Source organism: Magnolia sinica, chromosome 11 (assembly GCF_029962835.1).
Source record: "Magnolia sinica isolate HGM2019 chromosome 11, MsV1, whole genome shotgun sequence".
NCBI classification, from domain to species: domain Eukaryota; kingdom Viridiplantae; phylum Streptophyta; class Magnoliopsida; order Magnoliales; family Magnoliaceae; genus Magnolia; species Magnolia sinica.
Genome location: NC_080583.1, coordinates 584247 through 609168, shown reverse-complemented (window position 1 = coordinate 609168; position 24922 = coordinate 584247). Strand labels below are relative to the sequence as shown.

The window sequence follows — 24922 nt, the reverse complement described above, 5'->3', positions numbered from 1 at the left end:
ATTGTTGGAAATCCGCGGAAGCAAACTCCGAATTCGGATCACATGAGATTAAGCAACATAAATCAAGCAATCACAAAACACAAAATTTTACGTATAAAAATTCTTGCAAGAAAAAACTATGGCACAAAATAATAGCTAATCACTATGAAAACAAAAAGTACAAGAGATAGAATTACTTACAATAATCCGAAAATTCTCGTTTTCACATTCCCCGAGCCCCTCAAAACATTTAGCCCTCCTTAGAATAGCTTAGGATTACCCTAATCCCACAATTACACTCATATATAGTGTCACACTTGGAATAGGAAATAATTGCCACAATTTAGCAAAACCTCGCGCTTCTGTCGATGGAATCGATAACCATCGAAGGCTCTTCGATGCGATTGAAGCCACCTTCGATAAGATCGATTTGGACTAAAAAATAGTCTAACGAGCAGTTAGAATAAATTGAAATTTTCTCAATGGGATTGAGTTGCCTGTTGATGCCATCGATAGACCCAATTACAGACAAATTTAAGACATCCATGTACGTGGGAAGAGGTGGGACCTACAGTAAAAAGCAAAGATTCCTTCAAATGAAAGGACATTTTTGCCCTTTTATGGAAAGAGGATTATTAAGTGTCTGGGAGGAAAGGAAAGTGCATTTTAGAGAAAACGGGCCTCTTCTATTCAGTTGTGCAAGTTGGCTGCGTTTGGATGCACGAGATTGCAAACACTCGTTTCGATCACAATGGGTGATGACGTTTCCTAGCATTCATCACGAGGAAGTAGCCATCAAACTTGAGAGCAAGATCATTGCAAGTGAGTCCATTTTGCATACGGCCAACACAAAGAATACCATGGCTCCCCTGTGGAGCCCACATACTGAGATGACATCCGCGGTCCAACCACATTCTCAGTACTTTCATGAACTAGAAATGACCAATAATCACATATTGATGATGATAATCTACATTCATCTACACAGTGACGGTAAGAATAATCCGTTAACCAGTGGTTTCTTACAAATGACCAATCTATAGTATCCAGTGCATGGACAGTTTTGAAGATGGGTCCTTAGTTATTACAGGCAATGGATTTGAGAGCCAAGACATATATAATCATACTAATTGCAATTAAATTCAAATGAGGGAACCAAATAGTCTTAGGATCTGAGCAGAAGGCTGATTCGTTAGGACCGTAGGGTAGGGTACCGTGTGTTCTAGTACATTCAATTTTGCTTATATCAATGATCACTACACCATATTTAGGCCTTCTGCTTGCAATCTCTCGGATAGGAAAATCTTCGCCCTTCCATATGCTACCAGCAGATTTTGTTTAAGGGTGTGTTTGGTTGCACCAAATTATACAAATCACAAAATTTCATGATATTTGGTGAAACCAAACACACCCTACCCGAACGATCTGCATTCAACCCAAAAAAGAACAACAATTTCATTGCACATGATCTTCAAACTGGGCTATTTTGGTGCATGAGCCGTCTTCCACAGTGAGGCTGTTATATATATATATAAGGAACCCTGAGCTCTGGGAATCCAAGCATGCTGGAAAAATATCCTTCCAGCCATTCATAGGGCATGTTTGTTTGCCACTTAAAAATGAGTTCGTCTCATTTTAGCTAATATCAATTATGAATTAGAGATCATACTTTATAAAAGTTGGTGGTCTGATCCCTACCCAAAAATAACTAACTAAAGATCCCTAAACACATGACTAAATATAAATGAGAAAAAGTTGTTTTTAAGGCAACCAAACAGACCCTCCTTATATTTTACTTGGGACTGACAAGGTACATTCCATCTGCCACCAAAAGCAGCAACACCCGGAAGTACCTTGCACGAGTACTCAAACCCAAAAGCCAAAGAATGTCTTGGTCTGGTGAACAGCAGCAACTTGCTCTTCACATTTATTTTATTTTTTTTAAAGGAAAGGGATGAAGATAAATCCAAAAAACAGCACAAGCTTCATAGAGATGGTTACCAATTCCCTGGAATTTAATCTTGGGCTTTTCTATAAATAAACGAGATCACAAGTGACCTATCATTCAAAAAGTACTTCCACAAAACCGCTTGAGCTGATATAACTCAGTACTGTGCTACTGCTGTTCTCTATAGAGGGGCAGAAAAGGTATACAATAAAGGACATTTACAGACTATCAGATAAATGTATGTACCCTGCCTCCTAATCTTCGAGGTTCTGGATTTCACCCATCATAATGCGGTTACTGACAACGTTAAACCCTAAAACCGCTGGACTCACCTTCTTCCCCTTCTTTCCCTTCTTCTTCCCGCCTCCCTTGGCGGTTCCATCCAGGTTTGCCGCTGCATCAGGGTCAAAATCCCCGCCTCCTGTCCTGTCAATATTTACATCCTCAATGCCAAACCCTGTTAGCCGCCTGTCATTCCGAGCTTGGAAGGCTATGTCGATCACATCCGCCGACAACAACTCTTTGTAATTGAGGAACTTGTCGATGAACTCGTGGTTGGGATCGAACGAGCCGAGATTTTCTATCAGAAGTGTTTGGGCTTCCGAAGTTGATTGCTTCAAGCAGAATTCCAGGATACTTGTATCTACAAACACGAGGATTAAGAAAACACAGAAACAGGCGATCAGAGTACAAGAAACAGATCATTTTTTTTCCCCATAAAGTGCCTGGGTTATGATTTCCAAAATGCAAAACTACTAGAGAGCATCTAGGATCCTACTCTCCTGGAGGTGCAATTGTGATGACACTTGAAATATGTGCCATCCACTCTCCATGTATGTACCGAGGCCTGACAATAAGGTCTGTACTGTCATTAGGTGGGCCGTGTACCAAAAATAGGCATGTAAAAATAATTAACAAATGTTCCACATTCAATTAATGCATCTCGCTCACCAAAAGACCAGTACAGCCTGCTTTTCGAACCATGGACATAGTATGCATAATAATCTCTTGACAGCCATGGTAATACTCCATAATGAGAGTGAGCGTGAGAGACTAGTGTGTGTGCACACACGCGTCTATGTGTTGTAGTGGTTATCTAAAAGTTTACCCTTCATCCCTGTAAGCCTAACTGACTCGCTCTCGCACCAATCTCTGAAGTCCATGGCCTCTGCAAAAAAAAAGAAATGAATCCAAAAAGATAAATAGAAACCCTAAAGAGAAAAGCTGCAGCATATGGTGGTCTTACCTGTATGTTTAGTCATGGCATCTCTTTTCCCTTTAAAGGATGAAAGAAAGTGCTCAGGGAGCCTACCGCTAGAGGATTTCTGTCGACTCAATGACCCACTAGATGTTCCTTTTGCAGGGGTGCCTTTCGACCCCCAACTGCTAGGATTTGCAAGGGATGGGAAATCTGGCCTGCTTACAAAAAATAAAACTTAATCCAATCAACTTGGGAATGTTATATAAGCTACAACAAGATTCAGGGGATCTGAACAGAACAATGTCAAGGACCAAAGTCTTCTGCTGTTAATTTCTTATGGCAAAACCGTTTCCCTTAGAAACAACAGGTACAAGTGATTGCAGAAACAAACACATGATGGATGCTACATGTTCCAAGTTGGAAAGAAGTTATATAATCAAATGAATGTTGTAAAAACCACCGGTCAACGCGTAACTTGGTCTGGGCAACAACCCATCTCCGGAGTCTGAAATATCAGTATCGAACGGCATATCAGCCAGGCCCAAAAACGATATGATGCAGGGCGTGTCAGACAAAATGGTAACCATATCAGCTGAATTTATTTTATTTATTTTTTTGTACAGAACTTTGACAAATAATCAGGAAAATGGGGGAAAAAATGTAAAAAAAAAAAATTCTGTTTTTAATGCATGGTTAATGGAGCATCAGACCATTCTTTGATAAGAATATTTTCAGTTAGCATGACCTATGAATGTCAACTAATCACAACAACAAAAAGAGGACTAAATTTTTTTTATAAGGATTGTTTACCCCTTTTTTCCCGATTTCCCCCAAAATGGTCCATTCCACTCTGATTCATTGAATCCTACTCAAATCTTGCATGTTGATTTCCCAAAATAGGCCTACATCCCCAATCTAACACAAGTTTCTAAGCATTCTCTAGGATTGAGACAGAGACAATGTGAAAAGAAAAAAGAAGAGGCCTCTATGGCAGTATTGGTCCATATCAGGCGAATCGGCCCTGTATAGACCATATTTATTGACACGGCCCACCTCCTTTGCTGGTCAGCATACTCACATACTATCAAGTAATAGTGGGGACCGATATAGCTACAATATGGCCGATGCTGCCATAATGTAGCCATTTTTTAAAACCATGATCTGAAATCCATCCTTTCTTTCTTTCTTTTTATTCTTTTTGGTTGGAAGCGGATTTTGTTTCCCAGTGACCCAGCAGAGGCAAGCTAGGTATCAGAAACCAACGTAATGATCGTGTGAGCTTTTGAAGATTCAGCTAGAAAACAGTCGCCTTTCAATACTGAAAGGGGCAAGTCTTTTACATAATAATGTAGTCCTGTTGATCATATGCATGTGTGTGTGTGTGTGTGAAACACCATCAAAACATACAGACTTGAGGGCTGAGCCATTAAGCACAACCAGTTGGTACATCACGGGCAACAGTCTGCAACAAGGCCCAAATCTTAGCCTTTAAAAAAAGAGGAGGTTTTGCATGTAACTACCTAAATAATAGAGCATTTGCAAATACCACATAAAAAAATACGTTTGCAAATAACCACATCATTACTCCGTGTTTGTTGCAAATACCAACTTTCTGTTAGTTTTTCCTAACAGTTGTTAATCTTTTTGGCATATATTGAAAAAACAACAAAACTATGTCTATCCTAACCTCTCCCTACATCTCGGGAAAAGAAAACAAATGAAATTATTGTGGCATGTCCCATGTGGAGGAAAATTAAAGGATTTATGTTTCCACGGAGAAGAATTTTGTGGCATGTTCCATAATCATCATTTTCATTATTTTCTAACAGTTGCTCCCGGAAGTTATGAAAAAGCAATGGAATATGAGTATTTGCAATAATGGTGAATTAACAATGTGTTGGGTCCCTACTCATGGCTTAGTGGTAGACTCACAAGAGTTTCAACGCTAAGGTCATGGGTTTGAGTACCCATTGTGGTGTTTGAGGGTGTGTGCGTTTTTTTTTTTTTTTTAAAGTGCTTATTTACATTGTGGTGTTTCCACTGCCATGTGTAATGATTGCACTTTCAAATTTTCATACCATCTAATACACTCGAATCCCTTGCGCCAAACAGGCCCTAGATTATTTTGGTTCACTAGCCAAGCCACCTTGCATTCCTCTAAATCCTTGTTATGCTGGTCGCTAAGCAGTATGTTGAACTCTTTAAATCTGTAATTTGATTACAGTTTCATTCAAGTACAGAGTACCTAACCATGTATCCCAACAAGTAGAAATACAGCAAGACATGGCTTTCTCTTTCACAATGCGTGATTGTAACATCCCGTACTTTTTAGTACTCGGGTGTTACCGGGTAATTGAATTTAGAATGAGTACAAATCTAATTCATCTAAACGTTCACACGTTCTAGTCCAAATCTGACCATTAGGAGCGATATTCAACAACTATAGAACAAGTTATACATTCGTTGATTCTTTGAGACGGATCCCTACATCACCAAGACACTCTATTTTTAGGATTTCAATCACCTTGATATAACAATTGCTCTGATGGATAAATCAGACAGTCCAATATGAATCATAGAAGGCCCTAATCTTGGATCATCTTAAAGATTGGGACCCGAATCGTCAAACAATACCCATTTAGGCACATAAACTAAGCATTATGACATTAAATCCGCCCCATCTTCGGCCTGAAGACACAACAGTCGTGTCCAAGACGAGTGGATGGAGCAGATTCCATTAAACAATTTTGGGACCCAATTCATCAGGCTTACAGTTCAACAAGCCCACGACATTCGAATTCACAACTCACCACGTGATCATCATTATCCCAACTTCTGGTAGTTGAACTTACCATAGAAATTCACTTAAATAGGCCTAGAGACCTTTAGAAATCCGATGATTGAATGGAGAGATAGTTTGACCGTTAGATTGCTGATGATCAACACGTAAAGAATAATAATAATAATATGAACTAAAAACACTAAACTGTAAGTTCAAACCACCTAGCAACATCAATCTGACAAACCCTTCATGACAAAAATACCTGAACTAGCCCTGCTAGAGATCTGACGGTGCAGATCTCTTAGATCATCAGGTGGGCCACACTTTTTAATCACGCACATGCACAAAACCATGTACACTCGCTGTACATGGGATCGAGTTTTGGGTCACACAAGGTTTGACCCAATAGAAATCGAAAAGCAAAGAAAATTTTAAATCTCCCGCCTGACGTTCTCTCAAAACCGGACCCTGTTTGACGACGCAGATGGCATTCATCTAAAGATGGTTACTTGATCCAAACCGTCTATTTGATAGAGAGGGTCCCACCGACCCTAAACATGTTTAAATCTGTGATTGAAAATCGCCTACACAAGCTCAAGCAACGTTCAGTCAGGCATTGTGAGAGAAAAACGCTGGCGTGTGGAGGAAATCCACGTCTTCTACCTGGCTGGCGAATCCAGCCGTCCGGAGTCATCGGACTCCATCCACACGTGTGGAGAAAATCCGCATCAGCCCTAGGTTTCCTGAAATGGCTACCTGCGCAGAAAAAGGCAGAAGAATAACTTCCATTTCGGGCTGGCACGATCTTCACCCTTCTCCGGCTTCTGGAAGATTCGTCTGAGCCATCTAGGACGTCCAAGATAGGGTTACCAAATATCTCTCCTGGCAACTGAGATAATAACAAGAAATAGAAACGACGCAGTGGTTTTCGGTCGCAGCAGATCGACTTAATCAACAGCCCTCCTTTCACTGTGAGCTGGACCCCGCACTACTTTTAGACCATATCAGGACCGTCCAAACGGCCTTGATCTATGAATAAACCGCCCAGCTAGAAAACGCCATTCTCGTCTGCCATCTTCTCCAAACCGACTGTGGGACCCACTTTCTGTGATAGCAACCTTCTCCCTGAACCAGGCCGTCTATCGTGTGGCCCACCCATTTAAAGTCCATCAGGGACGAATGTATAAACCCATGCACACATCGAGTTGATAGAGAGACGGCTGATGATGGGTTTCTTAACACCTCTTTCACTAAAAAGTGCACTAACCCATCTGATTAGCCGTGGATGCATCTGGAAATAGGAAGGCTATAAGTAGCCTGATATTGGGGCGAATCCCAAGGAAAGTTAAAGGGAGAGAGAGAGAGAGAGAGAGGGTGAGGCGCCGCATTTCGAGCGACTCGATCAGGTCTCGACCAAACTTCTGGTAGAGAGTGAGTCGGGCCCTCTGCCTGGTGGTTCTAATGGAGAGGAAGCCCTGTTGAGGCAAACAGAGAATGAAGAAAAGGTCCTCCCACTCTGGACCTCCGCCGTGTGACAGCCCAGTCCGATCATGTTGATTGGGTTGACTCAACGAGTTTAATAAGCCAGTGAACTCGCTGACTCAACTTACTAATTGATGAAAAAGTCAGAAGGAGGTTAGGGAGAATCGAACCACCTGCTTCGGCTTCATCTCGTCTTTGCCCATCAACCTCTGTGGCAGACCGCCACACCAGCCGAATTCGAGAACGAGTCCCAGACCCGCCTCCTGAGAGCGACTCAGCCAAACGCCGAGTCATGAAGGTCCTAACTTGGCTCAGACCTGGTTTGAGACTAAATCCGACCTTCTCTGCATCGTTAGTTAAAGCCAACTCCAGTGCAGGTATCATAACCAGACCCCGTTCGTTTAAAATAGCCTTGCACTCAACTCGTTGCTGAGTCGACTCAGTGAAGTTCAGGGCCTAACCTCAACTGGTTTGGGGTCTTATTCAGTCCAGCCCAACATTACATCAGAAGAAGGGAGGTAGAGCAAGAAGAAAGAGCATGAGAGAGAGGAAGAAGATCGGTGGAGAGAACTTCTCCATGAATGTCGAGTTCTAGGGTTCAACTCACTGAGTCGGACGGTCTTGCAGGCTGGTTCATGACTAGTAGCTGTTTTTTTTTTTTTTTTTTTTAAATGGAAGAAAGAAAGAAGGAAAAACAGTGAGTGAGAGAGAGAGGAGCAAAGAAGGAATAGAGTGGAGATGGAGAAAGAAAGAAAAGGGGAGAGAGACAGATAGACTCGGTTGAGTCGCTAACTCATTCAGTCAGTGAGTTATCGACTCATTGAATTTGAATTGAGTCAGGGCCGTGTATAAGGCCCAAAGTGATAGAGAAAGAGAATGGGAGTGGGAAGGAAAGAATGGAAGAAGGAATGAGAGTCAAGAGTCAGAGTGAAGATCACATGACTCACTTGAGTCGAGTTGCCAAGTCACCAATCGAGTTTGGTACCGAGTTGTGCCGGGAACTAACTCACGTGAATCACCATGCTTAGGATACAATATAAGCAAATGAATTTGACTTGAAAGGTGAGGGATATCCCACATGGCTTCCTCATTTCATTGAATTCTAAGATAGTTAAGCCTAAAAGTATAAAGATATTTTAATTGTGTATATGTTAATTTTGCTTCCTTAAATCTTGAATTGACATTGACAATCATGTGGGATCGTGTTGAACCTTGTTGTTTTAATCCATCTTATAAGAATTGTATTACGCACATTATGGCACATTTGAAATTGCTTACGTACATTTATACCTCTACTATCTGCACTAAGAGGTAACGGATCTTGTTTCCATGATGAGGTTGCTCCATTAATTCCATATATATGCTAGATTAGTTTTAAATTGAAGTTAATGAAGTATTAGAATATTGTAAATAATAACTTGGTTCCTTAGTTTCTCATTTGGATGTGGTGAACATGAGTGATTTCATTAACTTCTATCACTCGAGTCCTATGACTAATAATTATGTGACTAGAATTTAGAATTGCGTTCTTTATGCTATCCTAGCAATTTTTCAATTTTGTACATAGTTTTACTAGTGGAGAAAAGAATCATGATACCTATATTCCTTCTATCTCATAAGATGTACAATGAATATATCTTTTCTTAAGATGTGAAGTAATCCCGTTACTATCCTAATATGTTTGAAATATCATATTTGGGCCCTCCTTTGGACCTTGGGAAAGTAAATGAATTTATATTGAGCTCATATTTGAATGCTAGATATCCTATTAAAGGACCACAAGTCTTGATCATGCTTATGAGAGTAATCTTGTTAATCCTACAGAATATGCATGAGCATCATGGTACATGACATTCACGCATAACATATGAGCTTTTCCGAGTGCTCAATGTAAGCCACACTCTGTTTGATTTACTGGAAGTTCCAACGCTTTAGTTTAACTCACAGAACCTGTGCATTTGGGTCACTTTGGGCGTTTTTCTTTACATGAGGCTTTTCTGGGATTAGACACTCCTCGGGCGTACCCTGTGTATTTTTCCAGGAGATATCCTTTGGCGCACTCACCTACATGGTCTTTTCCGAACGGCTAGTTCTCCTTGGGCGTACCTATGAGTATTTTTCCAGGTGACTAGTTCTCCTTGGGCGACCCTTTATTTTGACAGCTAGATGTGCATCCCCAGACTGTAACTTGAGCATATATTCATACCTCCATACATTACATATAAGTACATTTATTATCAGAATACGTTGGCTTAAACTGTTTTGGAATGATATGATATGCATGAATCCTTGCGGATAATTCCCACTGAGTTTTCACTCACCCAATCGTGCGGTTGCACCAAATAGACATAGGTATGATGAACAGGTAGAGACCCCTATGACGGGATTCTAGGGACAACTGAGTAGGAGTTTGGCGAGGAAGAACTTTATGTGAATGTAGTTGAGCCGTTGGAGCTCAACTGATACTTTAGGATTTACATATTTACATGTTTCAGACTTTGCATTATACGTGAATTGTAATAAAAATTTCCCTGCTAAGGGATTCCATGTTGCTTTCATATTACTAGTATTAAACTCCCCTGTTGTTACTCTTAATATTCTTAGTTTATACAGTGGCAGCTTTACTTTATGTTATGAAATCTACAGTTAATTAGATGTATGATGGTCCACTTCATAACGTAATACTCGGGTTCTCAATGAGGATCGGGTTTTAAGAACGAGGGTGTTACAGTGATCCTATATAGTGTGACTGAGAATATAAGTCTAGTTGTTGCAAATGAAACCACCAAAGTCATAATAGAAAATTATTCAAAATCATTGAATGAAGTATTACTCCATATACCCTAAAGAATGAAAATGCACGGGAATCAAATAAAAATTGAAATCAGACAGGAGAATCAAAGTGTTCAACAAATGGTAGATCTAAAATGCCTATCTAAAATAACGTTTGCCAAACTAATCATATTTATAACACTCAGTCAAATGTATCGAGAAAAGATATTCCTGCACATTGGAAGGATAAACACAGCAAGCTATGTAAACAACAGATAAAACTTTGAAAAAGTGCATAGGAACATACTGCTTGGCTTCTTGTTTTGATTGCTCAAGAGGACCCCAAAACAGATCATCTTCTGTCTTGGATTTTGAATGAGCAGAAGCATGTGAACTGATTTGGATTGGTGATGCGGCCTTGGATGGTGATGTCCCAGATTGCTGCCATGAAGAACCACTTCCACGGGCAGCACGATTTGGCTGGACTTTGGGGGGAGTTGGCAATGGGGTTTGGTGCTGGACAGACATCCTTTTCTCCTGTTCTTTCTGGATATCCCTTAATGATGCGGGTTTGGGATACTTCCCTGAATCTGTGGACCATGCCGGAGCAGGAACAGTATTCGTTTGGTCCCCCTTCCAAAGGACAAAATCACCTAAAGAAGGACCGGACGGTGGAACAGGCAATACTTCCTTCTCCACCTGCATCTGACGAGAACTCTTGCCCTTCTCGATTGGAACAGATGAAGATGACAGGTCAACCGAAGAAACTGGTGGTGAGGCCTTGACTCCTGCACCCTTACCTTTGGCTGCCTTCTTACGGTTCTTCTTAGTGTCTTTAGCCTCAACAAAATTATCATCATCGTCAGCTGGAACATCCACCTGAGTAGTTGTAACTGCTGATGGGGGAAGAGAAAAACCCTTGTCAGTGATTATAGGAACCTCTGTATCTCTTTCATTTGCCTTTGCTAGAACTTCTTCTGCCAATAGGTCATGTAACTCGCTCTTCTTGCTCCTCTGACTAGTATTTTCAGAGTTCCTCGTGATGAACTGTGCATTCCTTGCATCTTGATTAATATCTTTGGTGGTTTTAGGCTCCGAAGTGGCGACAACTCCCGCCCAAGGAGCTATTGATGAAGAACTCACAGAATTAGCCAATGGGGCAATTTCTGGAATTGCTGTTTCAGCCTGTGCCCTTCTCTGCTCCTCCTGTTGAATTTCTAAGAGTGACTTTGGTTTAAACCCAGGAGCAGGTTTCCAAGCCCGATGAATTGAAGGTGCCTGGGAGTTTTGCAGTGATCCAGAATCAACTTCTCTTGAATCAGCCTTGTCTTCACCAGCTTCAACTTCCATTAGAGAAGTAGCAGCTTCTGCAACAGTTATACCAGTTTTACTGTCTCTTGATTTCACAGAAGATGTCCGATAAAGCATTTCATCTGCTTCTACATTAGTCTCAGATTTTGTGCCCCCAGCATTTGTTCCCTCAGCTTCCAAATCTTGTTTCAACTGCTGGCAAGGAATTGCCTTAGACGCACCTTTACCCTGGTCTGAAGAGGACTGTGACTTTGAATTCTTTTGCTTTCTGGACTTCTTCTCTGAAGCTTTCTTTACCTCCGCATTTTTCACTTCTTTAACCATAGGCTCAGCATCATATTGTTCTCTTTGCACTTGTGATTCTTCAATGATACCTCCTGAAGGCACCTTCTTATCAGAAGCTTTTTCAGAAATCGTTATGTCATTCTTGCCAGTCACAGCAGAAGATGCAGAAACAGACTTTGCGGGACCTTCCCCTGGAGGTACAAAACAAGGCATGGCTTCAGCGTTGGTGTTGCAAAAGGCAGCAGTTTCACTAACATCTGCAGCATTTTGTGGCATACGTTCTTGAACTGTAGCTTCTTCTGGAATGTGGACATGTTTCTCTAGAACAGAAGGTTCACTCGAAGGCTTCTTCAATACCTCACATGAAGGTGATGTATCGGTCATTGCTGGAATGTGCAAATTATCAGTATCTTCCACTTGTTGTGGCAAAGCCCAACTCTTTGAATGCGCAGTATTTTCAAAAATGTGGTGTGGCAAGTGTATATCCAAGGATTCAGAAGTAACACTGTAGCCAACTTCCTGGGAAGCTTCTGAAGACAAATTTGCAAAGCTAGGCCTCGGGTCATCTTGTAAATTATGGACTGGGTCATGGACACGATTGTCATGTGACAAGGGAATATTCTGTGACATCTGAGAACTAATGTGAAATGGCTCTTGAGGTTGCCGAAGCCCAAGATGGTCAAGAGATGCACTCCCCGCTGTCACAGCAGCCTGTAGATGTCCGAATGATGGTTCGACAAAATGTTGACGAGGCTGATGTTCGGATAAAACCTGTGAAAGCAAATGTTGTTGCTGCTGCAGCAACATCTGCTGTTGCTCTTGTTTCTGTTGCCGCTGAAGCAATAAGAGTTTATCCAGAAGTGTGAGTTGGGTGGGAACGGATGCCTGAGGATGCAACTGGAGTTGGGATAGCAAATATTGCTGTTGCAAAATGTTTAACACTTCTGGATCTTGAGGAATCCCAGATGAAAGTAACTTCTCTGGCGATACAATACCGGAGGGATGATCAACAGATGGGTTAATAATATGAGGTATCGATGGTGGATGTTGAGGTTGCAACCTCTGCTGTTGAATTCCGTACCCACCTGGGGGAACGAAATGTTGATTGTGATGCGCATCCATCTTATCTTGAACAACATCCATGCCACCCTGAATGGTGTTACTCAGAGATCTAACATCGGGGAAATTCGACCAAGGGGCACCTCCATTATTGACAGCAGGGGAAGAAGACTTATCTGCTATGGCTTGCAGGATAGACCTCGACCTCATATCCACATGCTGAGGAGAATGAGAGAATTGATGGGCACTTTCTGCCATTGGCTGCAGAAGCCTCGAATGTGGCGTCGGAGAGTCTGGGACAATTTCCACCTTTGGTACCATAGGTGCTGTGTCTCTGCCAGGCCAATATGGAAGAGGATTTGGTAGAGATCTCTGCTGCTCTAACGACATCTTTTGGGCCAAGAGATAATTTAGGTCACTCCCACTTTCTAATCCCACCGAGGGCAATCCACGAGAACCATTCCTCACATACCCTTGCATACCTACAAAAAAAAATTGAATATATCAAATAAAACACAGCTATTTCATGTCAAATGGAACTGCCACAATCATTCAAAACATGTTATAACTGATGAATGATATGATATGAAAATGCTGCAATTAGGCATGAAAAAGCACCACAGTTTCAAACCAGAAACAGTTATTTTGTTTCTCTCTACTTTTTCTCAGGGTGAATTCTTTCATGAAGCAACAAACCTTCTGTGGACAAGAAAGTGTCTGATGGGGAAGTGCTCATATTTCCAGACATCAATGACTCCAGAAACCTATTCTCAGCTTCAGTTGTAGACTCATTTCTATTCCTCTCATTCTTTATAAGCTCGGCGCTGCTTAAGCCAGGGTGAAGCTTTCCAAGGCTGCTGAAATTTGCCCTACTTGATGCCTCCACAGGGTCACTTGGTTTCGGTGCGCCAAAGCCAGGTGGTGGTCTTGCTTTCATTCGCAAGTGTGGCATAACATCCCCAAGAGATGAGAAAGGAGCTTCGGAAGAAGCATTTGCAACACGAACTTGCAAGTCTATACCAAAATATCCAGCCTCGAACCATCCAATCAGATCACTGCCATAAAATGGACCTTGAATGTCACCTTGTGGATCTTTATAGTATAGGTACAGGTCCTCTGGAGAAGGCTGTGGAAAAACTTTTTTAGCATCTCCCCGACCTTGTATGGCACTGGCTTCCCTTTCCCTATCAAAGATGTCCGAAGACTGCCTCTTCATATCGGAAGCCCGGCTGAGGTCTGGGTGAAAACCTTCACCAATATGCCAGTTCGGTTCGTCTTTGTAGTAAGATGAGGAAATAGCCACATTCTTGTCCCCCGCAACCTGATCCTTCTTTGAATGTGGCCAACCATCAGAGGTTCTTGATCTCACTTCAGCGGAATTTTCTTGCCAATCAATTGAAGATCCACGCAAGCGTTCACCCATCGACGGAGATCTCCATGGAATACCTGGACGTGGAGAAGTTTCCTGCATGCGCACTTCTCTACTGGCCACTGCTTCATCAGCCTTCTTATAGGGAGTACCTTCTGTCCTGGAAGCTGCAAAGAGGGCATCCAGACTGTATCAGACAGGAGTATAGAAAAAAAAAAAAAATTAATAATAATAAAAAAAAAAAAACAAAAGAGCATGTATTGAGAAATGTTCAGCAGATAACCATTTGGCTGGGTGCATTGACGAGGTGCAAGAAAGTACATTACAAGGTCCAATTTATCTTCCTCTATTGTTCCAAGGAAGGCAAATAAAGCTGTTGATTCTTTTGCAAGAGATTAAGTGACAGGAGTCATGTCCTCTCTGCCTCTCTCTTAGACCTTTTTATCCCTTTCTCTTGACCAATTAGTCCCATATGTGTTCTTCTCTTTCTTTTCTTTTATTAAAACCAAATTTCAGAAAGGAGAATACATAAGAACTGTATAATACCAGATATAATGTGCATTTATGCCGAGAATGAACAAGGTTGTCGGTAGTTAGCTACCTTCAGTGTTAAGTTTGTTATCTTGGAATGACCGACTGTTCTGAACTGCTTCCCCCTTCAAATCGTGCCCATACGAATGCATGTCTTTTTCATGTGATGCAGTCTCAGAATAATTGAAGTAGTCACCTTTTAAATTGTCATTACTCTCATCTTTGTAATCATCCATTCCAGATGGTAAATCTTCTCTACCTGCTGCTAAAACATAAATAGGTTTGGCCAAAATTAACCCATGTAATCACAGTTAATGCGTATAAGCATGTGTACCCAGAAGAGGTGCAGTACCAAGTTTGGTTCGTCTCAGCTGGGTGGCATCTGTAGAGTTCCGTGCAACAGAACCATCTTTGGAAACCTGAGGCGCACCACTGCTAACAATGTCACCTTTGTCAATTCCCTTCAAAATATCCTGCTCAAGCAGTTATGTGTTAAGATCCAATGCACAAAAAGGACAGGTTCAGTAAAGAAATTGTAACTGCAATTACCAATTCCTCAGGCGTAGGTGTAGACAGTGCCAGAGGTTCTAATGGTTCTGCCTCTGTGAGAGAAGGAACTTCTATAAACCCATCTAACGGCCTTTGATGTGTTCTCACATCAGTCATCCTGTATATGTCAAGCAATTTATTCCTACTGTATCTTAAATTAGAGGGATCCCCATGGGCACCTTCAGATTTGTCTGAACTGCCACCTAAGGAAGGATGAGAAGAACTGTTATTCACAGCATTTCCACTAGAGCTGAACCTTCCACGACCAGCAGAAAAAGTTGAAGATGCATTTTCCCCTCGCCCTCTACCATAGCCAAACATGGGGACTTGTTTGTTCACCGGTGTTGGAGTTTGGTGATGAGGAGCTTCTCCCCTTCCACGACTTTGAGAAGGGTTAGACCGCCATGACTTGGAATAATGGTCCCCCTCCCTTTCCATGTCCTTGCCATGATTAATTAGAGGAGCCATCCCTTTATCACGAGGCCCCTCACCATCTCTGCCAGAATCCAACCACTTCTCACGCCATGTTTCTGGCTCCTTATCATCTGGTCCCCAACGTGTGTTCCACTTGCTCTCACGGCGTTGATCATAATTACTTTCCTTGTTACTTGACTCAGTCCAACGCTCAGATGGAACACGGCGTCCATCACCAGCATGTCTCGTAGAGTTGTCCATCCACCGTTCCATCTTGCGAGCATCACCATGCTCCTTATCTCCCTCCCTCCAGCGATCCCTTCGAATGGCAGAATTGGTATCTCTTTCTTCATCACGCCAACGATCACGGCGTCCGCCTTCTGCATCATGCAAGGACAAGGATGGCCTGAATATGTCCCTTTTCTTTTGAGTATCATGGACATCCTCACCATTTCCTGATGCTTTCACAGCATCTGCGCGACTGGCATAACCTGGATTAGAGCTGAAATGAGGTTCCTGAAAAGCATCCATGCAGCAGGTGAAGCAAACAGGGTGAGGCCAATTTTGATGGGATGACTAGAACACAAATCGGACACTTTGAACTGGTAAAAATCAGTCCAACCAAATAAAATAGACAAGGCCCAAGGATGGTCAAAGTGAAGTGATGGGATGATGCATATCAAGCCAGTCACTGGACTAGCCAGAGAAGTCAAACGAGCAATGAAGAATTACTCACCCCAGATACCATTCCATGCTTGTTTTCCCCAGGCTTCGACTGAAGCCACTGGGGCGAAAGAGGAATGGAATTATCAGATCCTTGCATGTCTGCATAATCAAACAGAAGAATTAATTAAAAAAACCCAGTAATAAAAGAGAAGAAAGCACAAAAGTCTGGCAAACAAACTGGCAAGTATAGCATATATAGTCATCCCCTTGGTGTCTTGGGACTGTCTGGATGGTGATATAATTGAAAATCAAGTTTAAGTTTATGCATAGCAAGAAGAAGAAGATGAAGGTGGATTTTTAAGAAAAATGAGAGGATTCTAAATATGTATTCTTTTCTGGTTTTGAACATGCTTATGATGGTGTAACGGGCCATTCTTTAGTAAAAATGTTGCCTCGGTTTACCTGATGATATTCTTAACCTGAGAGACTTAGACTGACCACTCAAATGAACCCAAAACAGAGCAAAATTCGAGCAATCCGTGGGATTTATTCCAGTAATGCATGTCCCTACACTACTTCACACCACTTCACTCGAGAAATTTAAGAAAAAAATTAAATTTAAATTTATATGAATAGTATTGGGCCAATTTGGGACCACCGGAATGCCCCCAAAATGGGTAGAAATTCATGCAACCCATGGGATTCATCCCACTAATGCATATCCACATTTGACATCATTACCTTCAAGAAATACAAGGAAAAAATTATAAATAAATTTTTTAAAAAAAAAGTCACCATTCATCCAAAAAATGACCTGAAATTACCAAAAACACAAAGAAAATAGAGAAGGAGATGAAAAATACCCCGATTTAGTGCATGAATGTTTAGATGTAAACTCCATACATGCATTTGAACAATTTACACTCCAAAATTTTACATAAAATATATTTTTTTGTGAAGATTGTTAAAAGTTATATAAAAACTAGCAAAAATACAAATATATATAAACATGGCCAAATTGAACACAAATCTAGCAAGATTTCGTCAATTGGGTAATATAATGTTGAATCAATACATTCGCAGTAAGGAAAAAAAAAATCAATTTTTTTACATACTTTTCAATCTTGGATCTTCGATTCTTCAAAAATGGCTTAAGTATTGTGTTTTAATCTTCAAAAATTGCACAAATCTAGTAAAAAATGAATGTGCAAAAATATCAAAAAAAAAAAAGGGAAAACAATGGTAGAATGAAAACCCCCCAAAAGGGAACTAATGTACGTGCAACTACCCTAAGCCGTTATGCATGGTGATAATGGATCATTACAGACACCTTTTCTAAAAAAGATGAGCATTAAGAACCCATTACAATCTGAAATAGGCTATTATGACCAAGTATCGCATAGTGTCATTACCATTACGACCATTACGAGACCGTTTTTGTATACCTTGTTATAAGTAGCAAGAAGAAATAGTTACCAAGTAACAAATTTCTACATGGCATGCAAAATTTGCAACATAGAATCCCTTATCTTAACGAGTACAATTAGAATAGCTTAAGCAAGAAAGATGGTGAAATTCACTTATGAAACATGTTATTTGATGTATATTAATTATTAACATATTGTATTAGTACAGCAGAGTATTCCAAATGGATTTAGTTCCCATTGTTCAAAAAAGACAGCAACAATTGGAAAAGTTCCTATTTAAACCTTCCTAAATATCAGGTGTAGGAGGAGAGGAAGCCATATACAACAAGCTAGCAAAATAGAACAAGGGACCGATACACAAAAATAGTAGTATAGGCTGTATAGCTCAAATCCACATGGTAATCAGTTCATCCACAAAAATAGTAGTATAGCTCAAATCCACATGGGAATCAGTTCATCGTATAAAAATGAACCAAGCTCTTAATTAGGCAGAATTTTTTTTCCTCGGTCGCACAGGAGAAACTGACAGGGTGAATAAAAGAAAAAATAGTGGAGTCCACATCATCAGATACAACTCAACAAATTCAGCTCATTGCACTATACCACCACCTTGCCCCATTCAAGGTAAGGAAGTTTGAGTTCAGGAAAAAGGTGGCAAGGCCATAAGCAACAATTGGGAAAATGCAGTGAGTACTCAGGAGACATTGAGTATCTTCTAAGAAATACAGGAAAATTTTTAATCAATTCTTTTTTTTAACTAATAATAGCAAATAATTCATTGATAGTTCACATATTATATGATGGTATTCCTTGAGTCATCGATGACCTCTACATAGAAAAGATATATCTCTGGAAAAAAATGATGAATAATTTGCCTTTTTTCCAAAAAGTTAGAGAATTTTGTAAATGCAAACATCATACTTTATTCAGTCAGTATAGCCTATTTTGGAATATTCATAATGTCTCTTTTATATGGGGTATGTTTATTCATCTTTTCAGATTTTAGACTCTCTTTTTTTTTTTTTTGGAAATGTCACTAAATATATTGAAAAGAAGGGAAGAAGAACAAGAGAACAAAAATGGGAGAAAATGGGAGTTGCCGAGCAGGCAAAACAAGCCATTACACCCCAAGAAAAAGAAAATCTACTAGGTTAAAACCTACAACATAGACCATCCATTCAATCAGGAGACGCTTGGCTTTACTGACTATAGCCACGGCGGGATTAGAGACATCCCTAAAACACCTATTGTCAGACCGAGCACCATATTAAAATAGGTTCTAAAAGGCCTTTCTTAGACCTACTAATAAATGCAATATACAATTGGTCATATAATCATGGTTACATAAATGTTTTTTTGGCAACATCCTCAACTAAGGGTGTAAGAGAATTAGCCAAACTAACTCATTTGTTTAATAGATTAGTAAATGACGAAATTACAAATGGTGTAGGAACTGCAAGTTTCTTTGTAGGAGAAGGTATCAAACATGGGCGGAAGAATCTCTTCTTATCTTTTCTTGTATTTATCTCAAGTTCTAAACTAAACTCATGGATTGGCCAATTCCTAATTGGAAAGCTGCAATTTCTTAACCGGTGTAGTTTCTATGGTTGATAACAGTTTAGCACATTCTTTGTTGCCACTATGGACCCTGAAGCACGAGGAGATTTTACTCGTTGGTGACAATTACGCAATCTGTGGACTTCTGTTGCTCTCGGTGTTTGAAGTATTAGTATCACTACAAGTTTCACTGGCCGGAGATACAGAAACAATATCTTTTTTTAAAAGGTAACACTACCATAGATTGAACCCTAGATCACTCACACACACTAAATTGTCTATACCGGCTCATCTAACGAGTGGGATACGGTATACGGAAACAAAATCAATGTCATCAATCACCGAAAATACGGGGAAACATGGGGAAATGGTGGATTTTCAGTGAAAGAGATGCTAAAATACACACATTTGCACACGATGTTGTTAAATCACATATGCACAATCGCATAAGCGACTGCATATTTATTTATTTTGAAATTTAAAAAATCAAAAAATACGAGAAAAAAAGTAAAAATATATAAGAAATTAGGGGGAACTTTCTTGAGCTAATAGATATTTAATTTACATATTTAAAATACATTTGAGAGATAAAATCAATTAAACAATGAATTGAGTATACATCAAGTCATTAACATTCAAGAATTAGGATTATCGTGTATGTAAGAGAGAGATGTATATTGTAAAATGAGAGTGCTTGAATCTTGAAAGTTGAATCTTCCTTGAGAGTGCTTGAAGCTTGAATCTTGATCTTCCAAGAGAAAGGTAAGTGGGTGTTTGTTTTCTTATTTATGGCTGGAAATAGAAGTAAATAAACAATTATTATTTCCCATAAGAAGTACATGGCAGCCGCCTATACACAGTGACCATTGATTTGACTTGACACTAATACCAAGGAAAAAGTTCAAAATTTTGCAAGGCCCATCATGATATGTGTCTGATCCAAGCCGTCCATTCATTTTAACAGCTCATTTTAGGACAAACTGAAAATTGAGGCAAATCCAAAGTGCAAGTGGACCACAACACAAGAAACACGGGGATTAAACACCCACCATTGAAAACTTCTTGTGGGCCATAGGAGTTTTGTATCAAACTGATATTTGTGTTTTCCCTTCATCCGTGTCTGTGTGATCATGTGAACAAGTTGGATTACATATACACATCAGTGCGGGACCCACGGATGGCTTCACATTTCAATGATGAACGTCAATATCCCCTTGTTTGTTGTGGTGTGGTCCACTTGAACTTATAATCTGCCTAATTTTTTGGCACGAGCCCTAAAATGATCTAATAAAATAGATAGACGGCGTGGATCGATCACATACATCCTGGTGGGACCCACAAATTTCACTCTGTCATTCCAACCCGTTTTTTCAAAAAGTAAATTCTGAAAATCGTGCATAATTACCCTTTGTATTTCCTCTCTTCCAAACAATGGGAATAGGTTATAATTACCTATTTACCACCATTTACAGTGGTAAATAGGAAAACAAAACAGGCCCTAAACTTCTCTTCTTAAATGAATAAATGATCTTCTTGCTTTAATCTTGTAAAGAAGTAGGAACTAGGAACTTGGATGTTGGAACTTGGTTGGAAGTAGAATAGGAACTATGTAAGAGACATTAATTGCACTTTAAGAATGTAGGAGAAAAAGAGAGTAAGAGAGTTTTGGAATGAGAATGTTGCAAGTGGAGGAGGTTTGGATGTACTTTTATAGGGAAAAGGTCTTCTCTTTTTTTTTTGCAAAAAAAAATAATAAAATAATTTGTGAATGCCAATATGCAATCACATACATCGCATATGCAATCACATATTCTCACATTTTTGGCATATGCGAAATGCTTGGGAGAATTCGCACATGCGATCGCATTTGCGAATATGGGGTCGCATTTAACAACAGTGTTTGCATATTTATGAATAAAAAAATTGTAAAAAGAATGCATACATAATCAGTTTCCATTTAATGGGGGCCTAAAAGCATGTGTTGTCATAAGAAACCAGTCCGACCATCCTATCCATCCCATCTATCCATCCAACCTTCCATCCAAATATCTATTGATATTGTGAAATATCGACAACAAGTGAAATTTCACTAAGAAATCATCAAAAACTGGAAAGGAAGCAAAAGATTGTGGTCTCGCTTCAAAAAAGATTGTGGTCTCAATATCACTCATGTTGTGATAACGAAAATATTGCGATATGATCAATATCATCATCAACAATTTGAACATCAACCATAACCATGCGCCCATAAAAAATGAAATGGAAAGTTTTTTTAATAAACAGCTTTTTTGTGGTTGATACATTGGCAATATTATCAGAATATCGCTAATATATTGGCAATGCAAGCGACAGCTGGAATTTACACAGTCGAAAATCTTGGCGATACATTGGTGATACTTAGCAATAAACTGTCGATACTTGGAATTTTTGAGACGACCAGTGTTATCGGTGTCACCGAGCTAGAGATAGGGACAATATCAAGGATACTCCGAACAATGGTCGCTCTCCATGGCGCTTTCATACTAATAAGTTTCATATTACGTCAATTTGAACCTGCTCAATCTGTTCAATGGTGACCTCACAATGCAATCACATTCCCTGCTCGAATTGTTGTTTTTGTTTCAGTATTCTTGATTTATCCACTAGGTCGGTATGGTTGGTTCTTTGCACCCGGTTTTGGTATAGCAGCTATATTTCGATTCATCATCCTCTTCCAAGGGTTTCATAATGGACGTTGAACCCATTGCATATGATGAGAGTTGCCAAAGAATCGGGCACTACTCCGCCATGCGCTATTCATGGTGCTACCATAGAAAATATTGTATTCAAAGATGGTGATGATGCAAATACATCACATGTTTTTAAGCCAACTCAAGCTAAAGAGACTTATTCGGTGGTCAATGCTAACTGCTTTCGGTCCCAAATATTTGGGGTTGCTTTTTCAGGTTTATTGCAGCCACCATCAAGCTCAACCCCAAAGTTGAATTGCCATGGTGACATGCATGTACATTGCCATTTATATCTGTTGATACTCTTCTCCATAGCTCACAAGTTCCGGGGCCTATTTGGAGCAAGTTTAGGCCATGTTCCAAAACTTTCCTTTGGGAAACACAGGCCCGAAAGAGAAAACACCCTCAATCCAGAACAGAGAGGGGATCTTCTACTAGATGAAAACCAACATCCGTGTTGCCAGCTACAGGTCCCGCATGTTTCGAAATGAAATAATTCCAGAACATGGACAGAATTGCCCCAAAGGCACTCTCAAGGAACTGCATTCCAAGGTTTTTCTGGACATTATGGACTCAACATAACAACAAGGTGTTTCAGAAAAGTGCACTCACCAGAAAAGAAAAGGCTTTCATTAAGACTACAAGGAAGGTGGTTGAATGATTTATCAGCCTAAATGTCTTTACCAGTTTCCCTTCAAGCCAATTCAAAGGATGCTGGGAAACCAAGTCCATATTTTTTTCAGGACTAGTTACTCATCATGTGAAGTTGCATTCATTTCAACCTTTGCTAAATTTCAAGTTATCTTTAAAAAGAAATAAGAATCCGACAGTAGAAAAAACATGCTCAACGAAATGACACATCAATGAGGATATGATGATGAAGCCACCAAAAAAAAAGAAAAAAAGAATGCCTGTGAAGTCAATTTCAGTTCTCCACAGAATAATCATGTGGCTGTTAGTGCGCCAAAATCACATTTCCACCAGAAACATTTTCAAGCCACCATGCATCGAAAATGCACCCTGTTTGGAAAAGCAGAGGGGAGCGGATTCCCTCTTCCATCAAAACAGCCAGGATCGTTGTTCAGCTCTTTTTATCAATGGTTGATACAAACACAATATCAGCACAGGAGTCGAAATCAATTCCCGCCAACCGCAATTCCCAGAAACCCAAACACGGCCTAAAGTAAGACAGTAAACTGAAACAAGCCACGAGATTGAATGCAACAAAAGCATCCGATACAGACATTAGAGAAAACATCACCATTTCAGGAACTACAAACTATCAGATTATCAGTAAGAACAAGAGGCGTGAGAAAGAACGAGAAAGAAACACAAAACCGTAGACAAGAAAATGGAGGAAGAGAAGCTGAGAATCAGATGAGGCTAGGGTTTTAGAGGGGAAGGAGATCGTAGGAGGGACACGTGTAGGGATGGGCTTGAAATGATTTACCTTTGGGGATCTGATTGGGCGGGCTTACGGAGAGGATGTGGCGAGATTCGGCATTGCTTCTTTCGGCCATGATCGATCGGGGGCGGTTGCAGACGCTGAAAACCAAAACCCTCTCTCTCTCTCTATTACGCTGATGGTGAAGGGAGCACGAGCCGGGAAAATATAGGTTAGGGGCAAGTCAGGATAAAAAGGTAGGGTAAGACGGTGCATGTCACCCTTCGGCTTACGTTAGTGTGGAGCCTGGACTCCCTCCATCGATTTAGTCCTGAGTAGTACAACAGAGCTTTCTTATACCCCCGCGCGTGTGCAATAAAGCTCGTGTACATGCCATACATGTGAAATAATGGAATGATGTATGAGATCCAGTCCATTCATCATATGGGAAACACTACAATGATTCCTTATAAGAATAATTAAGTAGATCCAATGGTCATTCAGACTACAATTTGAAAAATAAATGTACGGTTCTGAAAAACTAGGCCAAAGTTTTCTAACTTACCACCCGTTTCTAGTATTGGGGTCCACAAACTGATTGGACCAGATTTATTTTTGGAAAATCTTGTACAAGATCGGACCAAACTGATGCTGGCACACGTGTGTGCACGATATTGCACACGCGTGTGCGCTCGGCAAAGCTCAGTAGTACCATCCATCATAGGAAGAGGGAGTTATTTGATGCCTGGATGTATGTAATAGTTAATACGATGCACTCAAATTTTGTACGTGTGGCACGTGTTTAAATGAAAGTAAGCCTTACAAATCGTGGGGCCCACTGAAAGAGGTCATGTATGTTTACTTTAGATTGGTTGGATAGTTGTTTATGTAGATTGATGTGCATGTTTTGGGAGAATTCAAACCGTTGATTCTTTTCATCTTAACTATCCATCAGATGTCCCACCATTCGATTATTTAAGACATCTTTCCGGCGTAAATGTATGTGGTTATAACCTGATAAGAGGTGGGTCTGACGATTGAGACGGTTTAGTTGAGTGGCAGGTGCGACAAGTCTAGCAGTGTTTTAGTGCAAGCGTATGAACATCGCGTTCTTCCCGTGTACTGTAGATTTTCTCGTACCGGGAATTATATGATCGTCCTCCCGAGAACGTGAAGGAAATACTCATCTTTTTATTTTGCACAAGTGGAGCCTATTCTCATTGATCTAGGCCGTTGATATACTAGATCTTGACGTGAATGGGTGGATTCCTGAAAGTATTCTCACTAAAATCTTTGCCTCTCATTTATAATATGAAAAAACATGGCCATGAAGGGGAATATAGCAACGGTCCACGTTCAACTTAGAAAGAGGCCAAAAATCTGTGGCTAGATATTTTCTGACGTTTAACATTTCCAGCAGGTAAACCATGTGTAGTGGACTCCACCAATCGATCGGCCCGGATCACGGATTTATGAG

The 24922-nt window shown here is 40.3% G+C and overlaps 1 protein-coding gene across 3 annotated transcripts; it reads right to left on the bottom strand.

Annotated features, from left to right (window-relative positions):
* Positions 1-1973: 1973 nt before the first annotated feature.
* Positions 1974-23682, bottom strand: LOC131218503 (protein ESSENTIAL FOR POTEXVIRUS ACCUMULATION 1). Of its 3 annotated transcripts, none has more exons than XM_058213066.1 (10): positions 23512-23682; positions 16419-16507; positions 15269-16198; positions 15072-15192; positions 14790-14984; positions 13516-14355; positions 10472-13301; positions 3174-3346; positions 3036-3095; positions 1974-2570 (listed from the first exon to the last, which is right to left on the bottom strand). In XM_058213066.1, exons 1-10 carry the CDS (start codon positions 23579-23581, stop codon positions 2182-2184), a joined length of 5697 nt encoding a protein of 1898 aa, XP_058069049.1. In that variant the 5' UTR covers positions 23582-23682; the 3' UTR covers positions 1974-2181. The 3 variants fall into 3 exon arrangements, with proteins under 3 accessions (XP_058069049.1, XP_058069051.1, XP_058069050.1); XM_058213068.1 differs by having other exon boundaries at positions 14790-14981; XM_058213067.1 differs by having other exon boundaries at positions 3174-3343; positions 23512-23681.
* Between the last annotated feature and the right edge of the window lie 1240 nt (positions 23683-24922).